Raw genomic sequence first — 20,869 nt, forward strand, 5'->3', positions numbered from 1 at the left:
CTGAGTACCTGTTTTTTGCCAAGGACAGTGACCAAGAGATTATAGAATAGTGTTTTCCAAGTAGGTTACAACTTCCTAATGTCATAAAATGAATTTTGTGAGCTGTGATTAGCATTTTTTTTTAATAAACAAATAGGGGATGGAAGAGAATATCAGATTGCATGATAGGTAGTATTTCATTTTTTTAAAATCAAACTTGAGTTTCAGTATCTGTCTGTGTGTGTATGTTGAGAGTTGCAGTATAAAATGCCTTTATTCTTACTATGTGTCCTGGTCAGAAAAACTTGAAAAGTACTATTGTAGAGGATATCCAAAAAGTATAGGTAGGTTACTTGCTTTTGAATAAGTTATACTGTGAAACTACTATCTTTTGGAAATCAACTATAATTTTTAAAAGGAGTTAAAACTTCTTGTAGGGGGAAAGAAACTTACACAAAGGGGTGAAAACCCAAGTTCTCAATTATATGATTTGGATAGTAAGAACTATGTGTCCCATAAATAAGATAACACACATTGGAGACAGTGCCACTTGAACTAAACCTAGGAAGAAAGGTAGGATTTGGTAGGAGTGAAGGCTTTGAATGGCTTTGAAGTGAGCATTGGTATGTATATAAAAGAGATGGCAAGACTGGAGTCTTACATTAGAGAGTTTTAGGATATAGTTCGAAGGTGTAAAATGAAGCCCAAGTCTTCAGGCTATGGGTGCCTTGCAATAACATGCCTAAGGAGTTTACACTGGATTAAATACCTTGCACAGATTCATAAATTGGGTAGTGATATGATGTAGGGTGGATTTGTAGAATATTTTCCAGCTCCTTACTGACTCCTCTTCTTTAGTTGTGAATCTCCTGAGGGAATTTTCTTCTAGGTGGGTGTTGGGTACCAGGTCTCTGGCAGCAGATCAAAGAGAGCTGGGAAGGACTTTGGCTGTTCTCCAGAATGTAAATAGAAGGTAGAACAGGTCCCATTGTGGTGCATGGGGAATCCTCCCATGGATGAGGACTCAGCGCCGTCTGTTTGAAATATGGTGAAGGATGGGATAGAAGAACGTTTCTTCTGATACCACTGCTAAATATTTGCTCTTAATATAGAAGGAAAAGCAGATAAAGAAGGCTCATGTTTTTGAAGTACAGGGAATCTGACCGACCTACCTGAAGCATTCTGTGTAAATAATTTGTCACATGATCTTGTCTTTCCCCTCACTGAATGTGGTGTATACATAATGTATAAAACAATTTCAGGAGTGATCACGGAAAGTTTCTCCTCCTTGAAAAGGGATATTGCAACTCTCACTACTTTCCTATTGAAGAGAAATTTAAAATGAAGCTTCTGAAAGTATAATGTATGTTAAAAGGAAGATGATTTAACTAGAAAAAGAATGTTTAAATGTGACTGTTTCATCTGTAACTGTGACTACACCAATAATTTTGATTGACTTCTGGCTGGAAGTTTTGATTCTTGTTGTGGTAGATTATCAGATGTTCTAAATTGAGGCTATGCTCAAGAGTAGTCAGTGTTTAAATCATTAGAAAAAATAAGCAGGCACTTGTGTCTGGGAGCTCAGGGTTGTTCACAGATAATCGAGGGAGATTGTGAGATTGCACACATCTTAGGTATGTGGTGGGGGGCACAGGGTAATCAGAAACGCAATAGCAAGTCCAAGTACCACCCATGAGAAATGAAGGGATGTGAAGAACACAGACTTTGGTCTCTAAAAGACAGTGTGTAGAGCATGCATTTCCATTCCTCTGCACAGAGGGTGGGAGGGGGGGTCGGTGAATGAAAAATGAAGAAGGGGCGCATTCGTTTACCCTTATCTTATGAAGGCATCTGCTCACAATCAGTCGCTTGTGGAGAGAGTGCCAGCTGGCAGAGCGTTCTCATGATGTAAATTGTCCATCCGCTCAGAAGAGCAGAAGTACAAGGAGGCCTGTGTGAAGGACTGAATTCCTACCCGGAGGACAAGGGAGGGAGGAGCTCGCAGAGATCTACGTGGGATTGACTTGCCTTTTCCACTTTACTTGCAGTTTTCAGCATCATTTTTTCCTGCCATCCCAGCGGTTGCTGTGGAGTTTGCCTGTCAGTTTTCCTCCTTTCACTGCTTTTGCTTATTAAGTCTCCACGTGGGGTGGATCCGAGAGGGGGCATCACTGGAAACATGGTGCTCCTTTTCCCAGCGGTGCTGTTTTTCTTGTCTTTCTGCTTGACTGGTTCGTTTTTGTGGGCTAACATTATTACAGATTTGATTTTTGAAATGCATTAACTCTTCATCTCTTCTTCTTTCAATTGCTGATCCTTTTTGCCTATTCATTTGAAATAATATTTTCCTATGAAATAATAAATCTAGGTTTCAAATGGATTTGAATTGTTATTAATCTTAAAAAAGAAGCCTGAATAGACTTCCTCCTTCCATATTTTACGAGACCATAGAGAAAAAAATTCAGACATCCTTGGGCCAGTTGTTTTTTTAACATAGTATGCCTTGCAGAAAAGAGGTAGACAAGATTTTAGTAGAATTTTTTGTTTTTGTATTCTTTGATTTCTTAGAGCAGGATTGGCAGACGTTTTCCGTAAAGGCCACATAGTAAATATTTTAGGCCTGCAGTGTCTCTCACAATTGCTCAGCTTTGTCCTTATAGCCAGAAAGTAGCCATCGACAAAGTGCAGTGAGTGGGCATTTATTGACAAAAATAGGTGATAGGCTAGAGTGGGCCTGTGGACTACAGTGTGATCAGCCTTAGATTCGAAACCAGTGAAGTTGTGTCCTGAGGCTTGATTCTGGAGGGAGATGAGATCAGTCACCTCCAAGAATTTCCAAAATAGCAAACACACGCTATAGATCAGATGTGAATGATAGGGGAGAATTTAAAATCCAGAGTATTAAGTCTGGATTTTTAAAGTGTTACAATTCTTCAGTCAATCTCACCCCTCACCCCACCCCGCCCCCCTGTTCTCTCTAATAGCAATGTGAATGTCTGGTACTTTACTCTTAAGCATATATATATTTTTTAAAAATAAATACCTGAAATTTCTTCTCTGAAAAGTAAATATTTCTACATTGGTCTTTACCCAACAGAATGTAACACTCTCCCTGAAAATGCCAGCACTACCCGACACAGACTGGGATTAAACAAGTCTAGGCTTCTAGACAAAGAAGAAAAAGTGTTTTCTTATCTTTTTGAGTGTACTGAAGCAGAAGTTAACTCTTTGCTTCCAGATTTGTTCTTGCCATTGAAAACTGTTGGTGGTCTGTCCTTTTATAAACTGTTAAGTAATTGTCGGGAGGAGGAAGAAGGGATGGAAACTAGAGGGGTTGGAGAATTTGGATTACAGAGAGTCTTGACCTGATTACAGAGAATCAGGTCCCTGGTGGCTCAGACAGTAAAGAGTCTGCCTGCTATGCAGGAGACCTGGGTTCAATCCCTGGGTCAGAAAGATCCCCTGGAGAAGGGATGGCAACCCAACTTCGGTATTCTTGCCTGGAAAATCCCGTGGACGGAGGAGCCTGGTGGGCTAAACCCCATGGGGTCACAAAGAGTCAGACATGACTGAGTGACTAACACACAAACACATCTCCACGAGAAGAATAGCGCTGTGAAACCTCTAACGGTAGGTGGGGTTTCTTAAAATCGAATGTTTATTTCTACTTGTCTGGGAAATAGGGCCTTGAGGAAACAAGTTGAATGACAGAGGACATTGGCATGGAGAAGAATGTTGTGGAGCTTGGGTTCACCTGGTCCAGTCACCTCAAGCCTTCTTGGCTATGGAGTGAGCAGCCCCTGTGTAGTTTAACATCTGTCTGTGTCTGCAAGAAGATAGACCGCTATTACTCTGGTTCACTGCTCCTGCCTGTACAGTTAACACTTGCAGTAAATTTCACCTTAAAATACGTGATGTGAAAGTGGAAGTCCCCACTCCTGAGTGCCAGAGTTCATTCTACAGTGTAGCACAGGGGGCAGAACCTTTCCTTCCTAAAGCTTTAAAGGGTGAGAACCAGGATGAGGTGTGTTTAAAGTGTGTTTAAGTATTTTTTCAAATGTACATAAAAACCACCTAGGGTATTTTTTTTTTTTAATGCAGATTTGGGGAATTCACCCTAAACCTACCAAAATGGAACTTCTGGGGATGAAGCTTAACAGTTTTCATTTTCTCAGAAATTTTCTGATTGATTCTAACAGCTAGTCTGGTACCTTACTGTGGGCTAGGTTATGAGACCGCTGTAGCAAGAAAGTCTCCATTTGGGCTGGCTCTACTGGGGAAGCCCTTCCAGAGCTCCTGTGGTCTTTGAACTGTTTGGGTACCAGATTAAGTTTCTAAAAAAGTTTATTCTGGTATAGTTGATTCATAATGTTGTATTAATTTCTGCTGTACATCATAGTGATTCAGTTATACATGTATATACTTTCTTTTTAATATTCTTTTTCATTATGGTTTATCACAAGATATTGGATATAATTCCCTGTGCTATACAGTAGGGCCTTGTTGTTTATCTATCCTATATATAATAGTTTGTACCAGATAACTCTTTTTTAATCTAGGTACTTAGTGATCCTGTTAATTCCGTTATTTCTTCTTTCTTGAGATAAATTTTTGGCAAGGCTCAAAGAACTTCACTGTGCACCAGAGTAGGTCTCTTTTCCCCCTCTAATCCATCTGCATGACACTAGAGATGATCTTCACTGTTCAGTGTAAATTCAGCTGCTGCACTGGATCAATCCCATCACCATAGCATGTACTGTCTTCCTGGACAAGAAAGTGATTTCTCCCTGAACCCTCTCTTCTCCCCCTCTGTTTACCACCCCATTTCTTCCTAGCAGAATTATTTGGAAAAATGTCTCTATTAGATGTCTCCAGTCTCTGTCCTCCCCACCCCCTCCACATTCTCTGGCTTTCATCCCTGTCATTCTGCCAGTCCATCTGCTGTCAAGGTCAGCAGTAATCAGTGAAATCCAGTGGCCAACACTCCGTTTTCATCTTTCTCACCTTTTCAGAACCATTTGACTCAAGTCGATCATTCTTTTATTCTTGAAAAGTTTTTTTTTTTTTTTAAACTTGGCTTCTGGAATTCTGCTTTGTTGATTCTCTTTCTGCTTCAGTGACTGTCCCTCTTGAGTCTCCTGTGTTGAATCCTCCCTACCTCCCCCATCACTGAAAGTTAGTATGTCCCAAGACCCGGTTCTGTACCTAGCAAGTCATTCTGGAGGTGTTTTCATCTAATGCCGTCGCTCTCAGGACTGTCTGTTTGACTCATGACTTTCAGATTTCTCTCTCTAGCTTGCACCTCTCCTTGAAATCCAGACTTGTATATCTTAGTGGCTGACTTGAAATCTTTACTCAGATGGATGTTTCATTAGCATTTCAAACTTAAAATATGCAGAACTGAACTCCATCCCTACACTTGTTCTTACCCTGTTCTTTGCTGTCTCAGTCAATGACAGCTTGATCTTCATAGCTGCCACAGCTTACACCCCGTGTCCAGTCCATCAGTAACTGATCTGGTCTACCCTCAGAATGCAGTCAGAATCTGATCACTGCTTGCTGCCACCACCCTGGGCTACACTGCTGTTATCTCCAACCTGGGAGATTGCAAAACCCCCCAACTAGCCTTGTCTCTCTCTACTCCCCTCCATAGTCCTGTCAATAAAGGAGCCAGAGTGATCCTTTAAACGGGTAGTGAGATCGTATTACTCCCTTGTGCAGAATCCTCCAGTGGGTTTTCATCTCACTCAGAGGCGAAGCCAGTGTCTTACAGTGGCCTAAAGGCTGGCATGCTCGGCAGTCTCTCCCTCCCCTCAGCTTCCCTGACCTCATGCCCTGTCCTTTCCTTCTAGTTCACTCTTAATCCAGCCACACTGGCCTCTTCATCTTCCCTGGAACTGGCCAGCGCACCTGCCTCGGGGGTGTCCTTCCTGGCATGTTCTTCCCCCAGATGTCTCCTCACTTCTTTATGCTTTCCCAGAATGTCGCCTTATCTACATCGGAGAGGCCATCTCTGACACTGCGTTAAATACCACTCCGTTCCCATACTTTCTGTCCCTTGTTCGTTCTTTATCATGTCATTTACCATCTGACACACAAGATTTTTGTTTTTATTTTTTGTTTTTTATTTCTCCCTTACTCACTCCCACTCCCTACTGCATTGTAAGCCCCACTAAGTCGGGACCTTGGCCGTCTGCTTTTCTGCTGTAGCCCCAGTGCCTGGAATAGTGCCTAGGACAGTGGCATATAGATGCTCAGCAGATATTTGAGGAATGAATGGGAGAGTTTGGACTTGCAGTTATTAACACCAGTTATGGCTATTAACTGATCTAATAGGTGACTGTGGTAAGAAATTACACTATTGTGAAAACCGAGAAAAAAATTTTAGTACTTAAGATATTTTATGGTATTTGTAATTGTTTCTTCCATTGAGGACAGATACAGATAGTTTATGATCTGGAGGCATAGAGAGCTGAGTTCAAGACTTAAACTGGAGGGTAAGAGGCATTCTAGCAAAATGAAGGACTGGGTTTCTAAATAGCTTGTCATGATGGACTGTCACTTAAATTCACTTAGCAAATAGTTATTGAATGAGTAAAAGTACACTGTGGGTTAACTTTTTGTGATTTTTTTTTTTGTATGTAGGGAGGGTTTATTAGAAATCATCTTAGTCTATGACTTTACCATTATGACTATATTAGAATCTCTTATTTTTGCCAGTCAGATTTTCTCTCTACTGTTTTAAAGTTCTTCAGTCTTCTGCTAGGGATGGTAGTTAAAAATAGTCAGATCTCAATAGTGTACAGATGTCACAGAACAAGAGATAGCTACCCATAAAACTGGTGTCTTTTTTCCTTATCATGTCTTGAACAATTAGACATCTTTTTCATGTCTTAAAAAATATTGGTTTTAAAGTATGGGTTTTATTTATGGAACTTATATTTCATTGCCTGTTTATTTCCCTATTTCTTTGCTATTATAATTAACCACTTTCTTTGTGTGATTCCGTTGAATCTTCCACATCACTCAGTTCCTTGCAGTTTAGAACTCTGAGGTTCGGCAGAGTGGATTTTTTTGCCTCAGCTTGGACGAGTGGGAGTAAATGCTGGCTTCATTCCTTTCTCTTGGCTCAAGGATTTCAGGCATGCTTGTGACCTACTAGCCTGAATTAGGGCTGGTATTGAGTCTGGAAGCATGAGGTTTGGGTTAATAAGTCATATGCCCAGTTCTTGGCTTGAAATTTTGCTTGCGAATCTTGTCTCTTCAGGTAACAGATTCAAATAAAATGGTAGGATATACAAATTGAGATACATTTATTTGATGTTTCAATAAAGGAAAACATCTGTGACCTCTAACAGTAATTTGCACTTATTTTGAAATTACCTTCCAAAAGTGTTTGATGTTCTAGTGTTCAGTTAAGAATTCTCTCTGTCCATGTAACAATTGTATGATGATTTCTTATTTATTTAGTGTGTAACACAAATCAATTTCGACCCTTCAATTTGCTGAAGACTATGTAGCATTTTTGGATATTACTGTTGGGGAGGGGAACACAAGCAGGATTTTAGTTTTTGAGGATTGCTATACTAAGTTAGTGCCCATGGTCTTATTCAGCAGTCATGCTAAGTAGAAGTTTAGCAGGTGATAGGGAGAGAGTAAAACTGTCTTGTTTGCCTTGAACTTTAAATTTGGTCCTTTAGGGAAAAATCTAGTTTCCCCAAGAGATTATGGGTTTATTTTCTCCCAAATCATACCAATCCATTTTAAAACTTGAGTTTTCTCCTTAGCTTTATTGTTATAGCCATACCATTATTTTTAATACATAGCCTGTGGTAGAGAATTTTATTAGCTTTTTAAAAAATTCTAAAATGGTTATCTTCACTTGGTCTGCTTTCCCCGCCTGCTTTGTTGCGTTTCCCATGGCAGCTTGGAATGGAAACTGAGTTCCAGCACTATCATCTCAGCATGTCTTTCTGTCATGACAGGGGCTCGTATGTGATGGAATGTGCCTTCCGCATGTACCTGGGAATTTGAACATTTTGTTTATTCATTTGAAAGGGATGCTTTCTCCAGTTGTGGATGCTGTTGCATTTGTGTTAATAAATTCAGTGGAAGAACGACTGTTTCATAGGGAACTGTAAAGGTGACTTGTCCCCCTTTGTCAGTTGTGCTGATTCAGATGCAGTTCCTATGGGATTGTCCCCTTACACTGTTGACATTTAGCTGATTGACAAGAGAGAGGATATACAAAAAGAGCACTAAAATTTAAGGGATAGGAGTGGGATAATCGGTTTTTAAAGACAGTCTATTTTGAAGATGAGAATTGAGCCACAGAAACTAGCCTCTCAGCAGGCAATTAGGGCTGAGTCCCCCAACAGTTGGATTGACTCCGTGTACCCAGATCACCCCCCAACGCATTCTGTCTGTGCTTGATGGTTCCTCTCCATGCTTTCTGATCACCCATCTGTGTCCACTTGAGGATCCCACATTCAGCATTAACTTGGCCCTGGGTCATCTTGATTGGCGAGGCCGTATTTGTACAATCTGTCTGCTGAGGTGGAACAATAACAGCTGGTATGCAGCTGTACACGTTGTCCTGGGAACTCCTATTTCAGCCAGCAGTTATCCTAACAAAATTGGAAACGTTTTCAAGTAGTTGTTTTCTGCGACTACTGTTTGTGTTAACTGTTTGGAGACTCCCGTCTAGTAGCTTAAACATCTCCCATCTCTAATCGACTTTCTGTGCTACAACCTCATTAAAGTTTCGTCCCAGGTGGCCCTAGTGATAAAGAATCTGCCTGCCAATGCAGGAGATGCAGGAGACATGGGTTCGATCCCTGAGTTGGGATGATCCCCTGGTATCAGAAATGGCAACCCATTCCAGTATACTTTGCCTAGAAAACTCCATGGACAAGAGGAGCTGGCTGGCTACAGTCCAGAGAGTCGCAGAGAGTTGGACATGGCTAAACACGTGTGCATGTCTATCTCAGATCAAGGAGAGAGCATATAAGAACAGCAGTGGGTCAGTGACTCCTAATATGATGCTTCAGAATGAGCTCGTTCTCTTCTAGTCCAAGCCATGCAAGGGCATGTTGAAAGTTCGTGCAGCTCTGTACATCCATTGTCGTTCATTACTTCTCTGTAAGGGACGCTATTGCACAACGTCCCGTGGAATTCTCTGAGCCGCACATAACAGAGAAGCATTCATGTTCCGCCGCAGTCAGTACTTGACTCCAGTTCTGAGACAGGAACGGTTTCTCCCCAACTCAGAGAGATTAGAAATACTTCACCATGGAGGAGGCTGATGCAGAATTCCTCGGCTCGACCCTGTGTGGACAGAGGCTGGATTCTCGTTGTCTAGGCTGTGGTCCCTTCCTCGTCTGTCAATCCCTTAGAGCAGGAAGTGTTAGTTAACTTTGTGTGCTTGGTTCTGAACATCTGCACTTGAGTCTTTTTGTTTATGGAAGGAATGTGGCAGCAAGGGGTGAGGGTGGGAGGCAGCAGAACATTCAGAAGCTAAATATTTTCTTGAGGGTGTGTATATCCTGGGTTAGTCTTCATGTGCGTGAAGGCGAGGTGAAGGGAGAAGACCTTCTAAGCTGTATAGTGGCTGGAATACTTTCCAGACAAGATCGTACTGATTTTCTTCATTGCTTTGCTTGGCTTCTTTACTTTGAAGTCATTTTGTCTACTTTTATGTGCCCCCGCATTATGAAGATAGTATGGTAGCTGTCATTGGACTGGAAAAACGGAGACCTCGTCCTCTTTTTCTATTAAGTGGTAGATGAATGAGACCGTCTTTCTCTGTCTACTGTGAAATGAGTAGGATGGACAGATAAGGAGCAGGGAAGTATAATGAGAGAGAGTGTGTGTGAACAAGCGTGTGGCAGGTCTCAACTGTAGTTGTTTAATGAAATAAAAACTGGCTCCTAAGTTTTCAATTCTTGATTATTCATGATTACAGGTAGTTCCAGATAACACACAATGTTCAAGCCGTGACTGTTCCACTCCACTTTCTGTATTTGCTTTCTGATTTGTTTATTTTGGGGGCCACCCCTCGAGGCATGCAGGATCTTAGTTCCCTGACCAGGGATCACACCTGTGCCGCCTGCAGCGGCAGTGTGGCGTCTTAGCCACTGGACTGCCAAGGAAATCCTTGAAGTAACATCAGTCCTCCTGCACTGTCCATCCATTGCACCTGTATGCACAGTGGGAACGAGGTGCTTCTCTAGAAAATCCCACCTCCTCGAAGTTGGCCGTGCCCTTACCTGGCAGCCTTGTCTCTGTCCTGCATGTCTGCTTTCTCTCCTGTTAGCTTTCTGCTAGTTTCTGTCTTGGGTCTCCATTCTCTTCAGATATTCCCCACCTAACATTCTCCACAGGCTTTGCCCTCAGCCTCTTAGCAGGTACCTTTGATTGTCACTGCACAGAAAAAATAGTCATCAGTTCGAACACTTTCAACTTCCATCCCCTGCTGCGGCTGCTGCTGCTGCTGCTAAGTTGCTTCAGTCGTGCCTGACTCTGTGCGACCCCATAGACAGCAGCCCACCAGGCTCCCCCATCCCTGGGATTCTCCAGGCAAGAACACTGGAGTGGGTTGCCATTTCCTTCTCCAATGCATGAAAGTGAAAAGTGAAAGTGAAAAGTGAAAGTGAAGTCGCTCAGTCGTGTCCGAGTCTTCGAGACCCCATGGACTAAAGCCTACTAAATCCCTTGCTTTTGCACTCAGGTAGAAGGCAAGGTGCAGGCTTGCTGCCATATGGAGCCAGTCCTTTCACAGCGCTGAATCACATTCTCGTTTCCCAGCCTCGTTTCTACAGTCTTTGCCTTTCTGCTCACTGGAGCACGACAGCAGTGTCTCCTTGTATCTTCTGTCACCTTAAAGGGAGGCATCTTCCCTGGCCCTGTACCCCTCCAGCTGTGTGGTCTTCTCTTTCTCCTCCACTTGATCGAGATGTCAGACCAGGTCGGCTGCCCTCACTGTGTCTGCATTTCCACCACCTGTCTGCCATGGGTTCTCAGTTCCCGTTCAGTAAGATCCCTGCCAGTGGGACTATCCTCACTAAGAGCAGCGGTGACCTCTTTTTTTTTTTTTAATATAAATTAATTTATTTTAATTGGAGGCTAATTACTTTACAATATTGTAGTGGTTTGGCCGTACATTGACATGAATCCGCCACGGGTGTACCTGTGTTCCCCATCCTGAACCCCCCTCCCACCTCCCTGCGGTGACCTCTTTGTGGCTTGAAGCTAGTGGATGCTTCTTAGTCATTATCTTACTTGACTCGCTCAGCAGATTTAAACACCACTGATTATTTATTTCCCTCTTGGCGTCCATGATATTTGTACTCTCTGACTTGCCCTCCTCCCTCTGGTCGTCATAGTCCCCTCTGTCACTTCTTTTTCTGGCTGTGCTTTAAATGTTGATGTTCTTCAGCATGACCCCAAAAGTCACCTCTCTTCTCACTCAGCACTCCTGCCCTCTTTGGTCGCAGCCATGGCATGTCCTCATTATCCAACTGCAGGCTAATGAGTCCTAGATCTTCTTTTAACTTTTGAAAAACTAAAAAAAAGTTTATTTTGGCCACACTGTGGGGCATGTGGGATCTTAGTTTCCTGACCAGGGATTGAACCCGCGACCCCTGCATTGAAAGTGTGGAGTTTTAACTGCTGAACCACCAGGGAAGTCCTTGAATCCCAAATCTGTATCTCCATCTTAGATGTCTCTCTTGGGCCTTCAGATCATTCACATCCAACTCCCTACCAGATGTTTTTTTTTCCCTTGTCTCGGTGACCATAGACACCTTAAATCTTGCATATCCAAGATAGAACGCATCTCCCCATCGTGCCCTCCTCTCCTGCCTCCAGTTTTGCTTAACCTCCTTTGTTATCTGTTGCAGTGGATGGTATGGTATGCCTCTCCATTTGGTTGTTTTTAAACTAGGAAACTGAATGTTATTCTTAATCCTCCTGCCTTATGGAACACGTAGAAGGAACTTCAGCAATGAAACTGAATGTCAGTAGGGTAAAAGTAGACAAGGCAATTGGAAATGACTTCTTCCCTCCATCAGTTACCAAATTATTATGGATAGTGAGGTCTGCTGACTACATGTCTGAGAGACTGAGCATGCATGCACACAGCTGCATGTCACCCAAGTCCATTCATTTCTCTCTGTTCCAGCTCTCCCTGACTGAGTGCAGCCACTGTTAGCCAGGACTACTGCCGCATCTTTCTAACAGTTCTTCGCACCTTTAGCCCTGTCCCTTCTAACCTAATCTCCACACAGTGGCCAGAATGATCTTTCTAAAAATCAAACCTGATCATCCGTTTCTTGACATAAATCCCTCAGTTGGCTTGTCAGTGGGATTGAAGTTGCTCTTTAGCATGGCCTCAGGCCCAGCATGCCATGCTTGCTAGCTGCCTTGTCTCCAGCCACCCTCCCCAGTCCTAGCTGTACTCCACCCCTCTGTGTCCTCTGTTCTTTCATACATCCTGTTCCATCTGCCTGGACAACTGGTCTCCATTGGCCTAGCAAATCCCTCTGCATTTCTCAGGTCTTGGGTTTAGATGTCACTTCCTCTCGAAAATGTTTCTTGACCTCACAAATGTGGGTGAGGTGACTTTCCTCCAGGCTCCCCAAACCTCATGTCCTTCTCCGTCATAGCATTCATCACATGGAATTGCAGTGGTCGGCATCCACGGCTGGGTTGGCCGCAACACCGAAGGTCATACGTGTGTCCATCTCGTCATGTGGAATGTGGGAGCCTCCTTTCCAGATAGCCACAGACTGCCACCTCTTTCAGCCATAGCTAAAAGTTAGAATGAAAAAAGCACCTCTGAATATGAGGCGTGGGGAGACAGGGCCAGTGCCAGCAAGCTAGGCTGCTTCAGAGCTCAGCTCTAGCAGAGTTGCTTTTCTGATGTTCTGTGCCGACACTGAGTGACCTCATATCCCTGTTTCTTTCAGCGTGTGGCTTTGTGGTGCAGATGTTTGTCTGGGACACTGGATACCCAGATCCATTTTGCCTTCTCTCCTTTGATCTGTCCTCCTGCAGATTGGGTTGCTAAAGAACAATGAAATGGCAGAAATGTAGACAGAATAGAAAAGCAAGGGTAATCTGTAGTCCAAAGATTAGTAAGAAAGTCTTTGAACATCCCAAGCCACATACTCATGAACTAAATTGTTTTACCATTCCAGAATGTTTTAGATAGTCTCTGGAATGCCATTGATACTGTATTACAACCTCGCCCTCATTCACAGGTGGCTTCTTTACATTTTTGACACAATAGAGAGATACAGGTTCAATTTGCATTCTTTTAGCAGGAGTGTTGTAAGCTGTACTTGCATGGCCTGTGTCCAAAGTGTTGTAGTGCTTCCTAGGTAGAAGGTCCAGGTTTGTGTTATATTCTTTGGCAGCTGTATCAGGTAGGCCCTTGTGCAATCAGGCTCTTGTGTGTGAACATCTCCAGGATCCTAGTTCAGGAATTGTCTTCTGTACTGTATTACAGTAATGCTTTCTATTTGTATGCTTCTGCTGTTTAGTTGCTAAGTCCTGTCCAACTCTTTGTGACCCCATGGATTCTAGCCCACCAGGCTCCATGGGATTTTCCATGGCAAGAATACTGGAGTGGGTTGCCATTTCCCTCTCTAGAGGACCTTCCCAACCCAGGGATCAAACCCAGGTCTCATGCTTGGCAGGCAGAGCCGTTACCACTGGGCCACCTCTGATAATGGTACTGAGAAACAAGCCAGCTGGCCTAGTGTTCAACCAACGTAATGCTACCAAAACCCTGAAAGCCTTAGCACTTATATCTCAGACTAGATTGAAGAGACAGTTGTCTTTAAGCTCCAATTTCATGACTATATATACAGTTACATATATGAACATATATATACAGTTTCATGACTAAATATAAAATTCAGGATATATATATATTATACATACTCTGTATACAATTTTATAACTAATCAAGTATATGCAAATATGCAGAATCTTAGTTTGACCTTCCAACAACTCTTTGAGATATGTGGCTCAGGGATCGTCACTCTCATTTTTTTTGTTTATTTTTGAAAAAATTATTGATATATAGTTGATTTACAATATTGTATTAATTTCTGCTATACAGCATGGTGATTCAGAATATATATATATATTCTTTTTCGTATTCTTTTCCATTATGGTTTCTCACAGGATAGTGAATATAGTTCCCTGTGCTATAAGTAGGACCTTGTTATTTATCCATTCTATATGAAATAGTTTGCATTTACTAATCCAAAACTCCAAATCTTTCCCTCCCCAACCCCCACCTCCCCCTTGGCAACCACAAATCTATTCTCTATGTCTGTATTATCCTCATTTCTACAGAGGAGAAAGTGATGGAGAAAGTACTAGAGATCCCACAGCTAGTAATTGAGGAGCCAGGATCTGTACTTTGGTCTTGCATTGCCCAGTCCTGTGTTTTCTTCCTTCATGCATACATCTTTATATTCAAGATCTTATGTGCATGAATGCGTTTCATGTATATGGGTACAGTTAAACCCCTCTTTTAACGTCTGGACCATAGAGTCAGATTTGGCTTATCTGATCAGTTTTATCCTGGATAAAACTGACTTGAAGAAGAGAGCACGGATGTGCAGCCCATACTTCCCCACCCAGGTTGAACTCACCCACTCAGTCCTGGATGGAGTAGCAGGGTGCCAGCAGGCCTCCCCCACCCAGCGGAGGAGGGGCGCCCTGAGGAGTGAGGGAGAGGAGAGGGGGGCCCGGCTGCAGAGAGGAGAGAGTTGAGGAGATTCCAGGCCACACACGAGCATCACTCCTCCCCAGGGGTGAGTGGGTGTGAAGAAGTGAGACAATGATAGAAGTCTCTCCTCAACACTTGTGGGAGTGCAGGAACCCCTCCACTCCAGGTCCTGGAGGAGGGTTCTTCCTGGGAAGTTGATTCACACAGAAGAGACCCCCTGTGTCTGACATACCTTGTCCCCCGAAATATATAACATGGGTCTGAGCGGGTAGTTGTCCAAAGAAAACCTTCTTGACAAAACCTGATGGGAAGACCCATTTGTGAATGAACGGCGTTTAAAACCAGTTACACATTATCTTTTTTTTTTTACAATTATTTTAATTGGAGGTTGATTACAGTATTGTGGTGGTTTCTGCCATACTGCACAGTATCTTTCTTGCCCACCTGAAGTCCTGCTGGCCAGCACCCGCACTGGCCCAGCCGTCAGACCATGTTCTGGCGCTGCCAGACCCAGTGACCAGGCTCCCAGAGGCCTGACAACCCGTTGGCTCCTGCTCCTTGCTGCTGTTCCCTGCTCGGCACTCATGTCCCATATATTCTCTTCTGAGTTCAGCTTTTTTAAACTGCCTTTCTCTTCTCTGTCTCTCTCTGTTTTTGTCTCTGTTCAGTGACTGGAGAAATTTTTTTTTCTTCATTCCTACTCAACTCCTGACCTTATCTCTCAAATTTCTCTTCCAGAATCTGGTAAAGAAAGAAAGATTAGTCTTGATGATACTCTTCTTGCATCAAGAAGAGAAATTAAAATGCATAAAGAATGAGTTTTTGAAAATCTTGGAAGTACCCAGAAGAAAGCTAGCAAATATTTTCCTTTCTGCCTTTCAATTAAGCTTTTGTAGAAGCAACAGCATTGAGGATAAAATGCACTTTTTCACTTAATTTTACTTTCATTTCACAGTATAAGTACGTAATATATACTGTCAGTTTTCATGGGAAGCAAAATTTCAACAGCATACATCATAAATGGGCTTTTACAAGCCAGCTTCTGAACCCAGCCATAACGCATGTCTGTGGGAAAAAACGCACTGTTTCCAGGCTGAGAATGGCCTGTCGGGCACAGCCAACGTGTCGTGCGTTCTGGAACCCTCTTAGTCTAGTGTGCACAGGGTGGTTTGTATCCTCTTTCTTTGTTGAGTTCCAGAGCAGAGTGGGAATAGAGGAGGGCTCTTCGCTTCATCCACATGACTTACAAACATCCACATGTTTGCCCCAACAGGAAAAGCATTTGACATCACATACGTGCGCCTCAAGTTCCATACCAGCCGCCCGGAGAGCTTCGCCATTTACAAGCGCACGCGGGAAGATGGGCCCTGGACCCCCTACCAGTACTACAGCGGCTCCTGCGAGAACACCTACTCGAAGGCAAACAGGGGCTTCATCCGCACGGGAGGCGACGAGCAGCAGGCCTTGTGCACAGATGAGTTCAGCGACATTTCTCCTCTCACCGGGGGCAATGTGGCCTTTTCAACCCTGGAAGGAAGGCCCAGTGCCTACAACTTCGACAATAGCCCTGTGCTGCAGGTAGGCACCCGGAGCTCGGCCTGGTAGCCCCTGAGTTGTTCCACATGCAGGGCGCGGGAAGATCATCATAGTGGGGGCCCGCAAGCCCGCTTTTGGAGTAAGGGTCAGGACAGACAGCTGGACTTTATTCTGCTCTCCTGTGTACTCTTAACAAGTGAAGGAAGTAGTTTCGTTCCTGCTGCCCCATTGATGTTTGTTCTTGTGTTTGCGTGCACATGTATCCTGGGATGTAAACTTTACAGATACTTTTAAATGCTAAGCAATTTTAACTTGCATCTCTGTACTTGCAGTGGAAATATTTTGCGCCTCTACCTTCCTTTTGAAGGAGGGTATTTGAATGAATCTGCTGGGTTTTTTTTTTTTTTTTAATCTTGTCTTACCTCTTTGATTTGACAAAATACAAAAAAAAAGACTTACCTTTTAATGTTGGCAAGAGGGAACAACTGAAATAAGATGTTTAAGAACTCTACCTTCCTTTGCTGTTTTTTAAAAAGCTCTTATTTCTCCTTGGCTGTGCTGGGCCTTCGTTGCTGCGTGGGCTCTGCTCTAGTTGTGATGAGTGGGGGCTACCCTCCCTTGTGGCGTGCAGGCTTCTCACCACAGTGCCCTCTCTTGCTCCTGGGCATGGGCTCTGGGGCGCGGGCTTCAGTAGTTGCAGCACGTGGGCTCAGCAGCTGCCGTTCCTGGGCCCTGGAACACAGGCTCAGTAGTTGTGGTGCACGGGCTTAGTTGCTTCCTGGCACGTGGGATCTTCCGGGATGAGGAATCCAACCCCATGTCTCCTGCATTGGCAGGTAGATTCTTTATCACTGAGCCACCAGGGAAGCCCCCTTTATTATTTTACAAGGAAATTTTGGTTGTCTGGCACTGTTGCCAATCATTATGAAAACTCTTCATCACCTAAAGGCACTGGTTTTTATGTCGAGATGTGAATTTAGCTTCCCTGGTGTAGTGCTTAAGGATGGTGATAGAAGCTTGTCCCTCGGTGGCAATCGATTCAGAGAGTGTTTTTTTCATAAATTCTGTGTGCCTGTTCCTTATGCACTACAATTTGGAATCTTTCTGTATTGCTTAGATGTCTGTGACCTTTTCTTATGTTCTGGCTGTTGATGTTGGAGAGGCGGATGAGTGTCCTGCCACCCTCAGCACATTGACACCAATCAGAGATGCTTCCATCACATGGCTGAAGCTAACATCTAAATGGGGGCAGCCCATATTAATTTGCTGTGACTGGATGTGGGTTTGCAAGTGCTACATATATTTTATGAAGAGCTATTGTGACTTCTAAGTAGGGAATGCCCCTGTTTTTCTGGGTGTTATGCCTTTGTAGCCTCATCATTCTCTCTCTTTGGATTTTTTTATGTTCAAGGACTCATTGTCTAATTTGGCTGTGTGGCTTTGGACAGTGGAAAAAGACAAGACTATATTCTGTCTGAGTCCAGTTCCTCCCTTCCATTGTACATCTTGATTTTGGTAAACTGAGGGTTCTGGTGAGCAGTGAGTATGTTTGCAAAGGCCTTTCAGAAAATTTCTTTCAATGGCAGGAAGATGTATTCAAAATAAATGGCAGGAAGAATAACTGACTCTAGTAGATGAAGAAACAGATTACCTGCAGGAGAAATGATCTACAAATATAAAATTTTTTAAAATTTTTAATTGGAGGATAATTGCTTTACAATGTGGTGTGGGTTTCTGCTGTACAACAGTGCAAATCAGCTATAAGTATACATATGTCCTCTCCCTCTTGAGCCTCCCTCTCATCCCTCCTTTCCCACCCCTCTGGGTCATCACGGAGCACTGAGCTGAGCCCCTTGTGTTACACAGCAGCTTCCCACGAGCTAGCTGTGTTAGGCATGGTAGTGTATGTACGTCAGTGCTACTCTCTCCGTTCCTCCCACCCTCTTTTTCCTCTGCTGTGTCCACAAGTCTAAGTTGATCAACTGGCATATGTTTCCTGGCTTTGATTCTTTGTACACAAGTTATTATATTTTACTGTCCTAGAGAGGAACGATGTATTCAGTAGGAAAAAGCAGTGAGGTAATGTGACTGTGGTTCTCTCACCCCATTGCTGACTGTATGCCTTGTCAGCTTGTCTTAAATCAGTTCCCCAGCTATAGGAGTTCTGATGTTTCTTACTCTTCACGCCTCAGAAACTCGTAAGACTAAATGTGACAAAAGGCTGTGGGCATTCGCAATAGATTTGGTCAGTTAGTATCATTATGCAGAAGCATCAGTTATGTGTCTCTGGATGTAAGAGTTCTGACTCTGATATACAGCTACCAAGGAAGGGTAACTGATCTGACCGGTAGCCGATCTGACAGTGAGGACAGAGGCAGATGGCTCCTACCCTCATTGCTCCTTGCGCCTCCCTGTAAAAGCTGTGTGATCTCTCAGAAACCTTCCTGGTTTCAATGTTGAATATTGCTGAGCATGTAGTGATTTATAATAATGATTAGCATTTATTATAGCACTTACTATAGTGTGCCATAGTGTGCCAAGTGTTGTTCTAAGCCCTTTAGATACATTAAATATATTAACACATTTAACTCTCCTAATAACTCTATAAGGTAGACACTTTTATTATCTCCATTTTACAGATGAGGAATCAGAGGCCCAGAAAAGATAAAATCACTTGCCCCAAATTACACTGTTTCTAGCCACTAAACTGGGATTCAAAACCTAGAAAGTCTAGTTCTAGAGTCTGTTTTCTTTAAGATGCCCATTGTGAAGGAAAAAGTCTGAGATTCAGCTCTTGAGAAGCTTTTATTCAAAAAAAGCCGTGATAAAGTTGAAGCCTGTCAAAGATACAAGCGCTAAACACAGAGATCTGTTCAACTATTTACACTACAGACGACTAAAAGATTCCTGACATTGTGACCGTGAGTGGGAGTTGTTATTGGAGTTCCAAGTTTGGATATGGTGAAATCACCATCTCTTCTCCTTTCTAATTATACATGGAGGCTTCACGGAGATTAGCCTTGATGAGCTCTCTGTGTTGTATCTGCCAGGTGTTTGGAATGGTGTAAGCAGTGATTCTTAATCAGGGGTGTGCCTCCCTGTCTCACGTGAAGCCTTCTGAAAACAGATGCCTTCAGCTCTGCACTTGGCTTGTTACATCTCCGTTGGTGATGCTGAGATGCAGTCCCAGAAGAGAACTAAAAGTGGGCGTGGCATCTTTGGGCCATTATATGTAATACACCACTCTAAAACTTCATGGTTTTAAACAGCCTTGATTTCTTGTTTCCCATGATTCTGTGTCAGCCTGAGGTCACTCCCTGGCCAGTCAGCTGGGATGGGAGCTGGGTTTATCTTCTCCCTGTCATCTTACCTCCTCAAGGAGGCTAAACTAGGCTTCTTCATGTGATGGTGAAAGTATTCAAGAGGGTAAGTCCCAGGGCATGCATATATATCAGTCTTCTGCCGGTGCCACATTCACTGCTGTTTCTTTGGCCAAAGCAAGTCTTTTGCCTACCTAGAATCAGCGTGAAAAGGGAATACACAGGGCTTGGACACTGGCAGACATGATTCCTCGGTATCATTGTTACAATTACTCCAGATGTAAACATCTGACTAAAATTAGCTCAATGAAAGGTCATTTATTATAAGCACTCAGATCTCATAAAACCTAGGGGAAACTGTATAACCTTCCTTCTTGTCCTCTGCCATTATGATACTCCTGCCATCTTAATCAGTTGTAGTTTCTGCCAGTCTGCCCATTTGCTTGTTGTTCAGTGGCTAGGTTGTGTCCAACTCTTTGCCTTCCCATGAACTGCAGCATGCCAGGCTTCCCTGTCCTTCACAATCTCCTTGAGTTTGTTCACACTCATGTCCGTTGAGTCATGCCATCCAACCATCTCATCCCTTGCCGTCCGTCCCCTTCTCCTCCTGCCCTCAGTGTTTGCAAGCATCAGGGTCTTTTCCAGTGAGGTTAGTTCTTCGCATCAAGTGGCCAGAGGATTGGAGCTTCAGCTTTAGCATCAGTCCTTCCAGTGAATATTCAGGGTTGGTTTCCGTTAGGATTGACTGGTTTGATCTCCTTGCTGTCTAAAGGACTCTCAAGGGTCTTCTCCTTGGTGAATGTTAATCTGAGCACCAAGTATATGCTAACCAGCAGTGAAATGCAGTGAACAAAAACAAAAAAATTCCTGCCCTGTGGAGCTTATAATCTGATGTGGCAGTGGTGGGGTGGGCAGGTAGTGGTGATGGGAACAGACAATTTTAATAAAATTGTGATGGGAAATAGGAAGTTGGAAGTAGTGATGGTGGAGGCAATTTTAGATAGCATGGCCAGGGAAGGCTTCACAAGAAGCGACATTTGGGAAGGGTCAGGACAAAAGAGTACGTCTGATTGGTTCAGGCCAGTGGAATGATCGATTGCTTTGGGATGTGTCTCCCAGATCTGTCAGGAGTGGTTGGGGTAAAAGGGAAAGGGAGATGGAACAAAATGGGCAGGAGGAGGCAATGAGCAGCATATTGAATGCGGTTGTGGCGCTTTGTGAACTCTGTCGGCTTTCTCTAGGCTGGCTTTGGGGTGTAGATATAGAGTGGAGAGACAGGACGTGTGTA

The 20,869-nt window shown here is 43.4% G+C and overlaps 1 protein-coding gene across 1 annotated transcript in view; it reads left to right on the forward strand.

The window, feature by feature from the left end:
- LAMC1 (laminin subunit gamma 1) overlaps positions 1-20,869 on the forward strand; it is a 121,166-nt gene that overhangs the window by 58,248 nt on the left and 42,049 nt on the right. Inside the window, exon 2 of the mRNA XM_052654250.1 lies at positions 15,999-16,303. Within this exon, the coding sequence (XP_052510210.1) occupies positions 15,999-16,303 (305 nt within the window). The remainder of the gene's footprint in view (positions 1-15,998; positions 16,304-20,869) is intronic.

Source organism: Budorcas taxicolor, chromosome 16, assembly GCF_023091745.1.
Source record: "Budorcas taxicolor isolate Tak-1 chromosome 16, Takin1.1, whole genome shotgun sequence".
NCBI classification, from domain to species: domain Eukaryota; kingdom Metazoa; phylum Chordata; class Mammalia; order Artiodactyla; family Bovidae; genus Budorcas; species Budorcas taxicolor.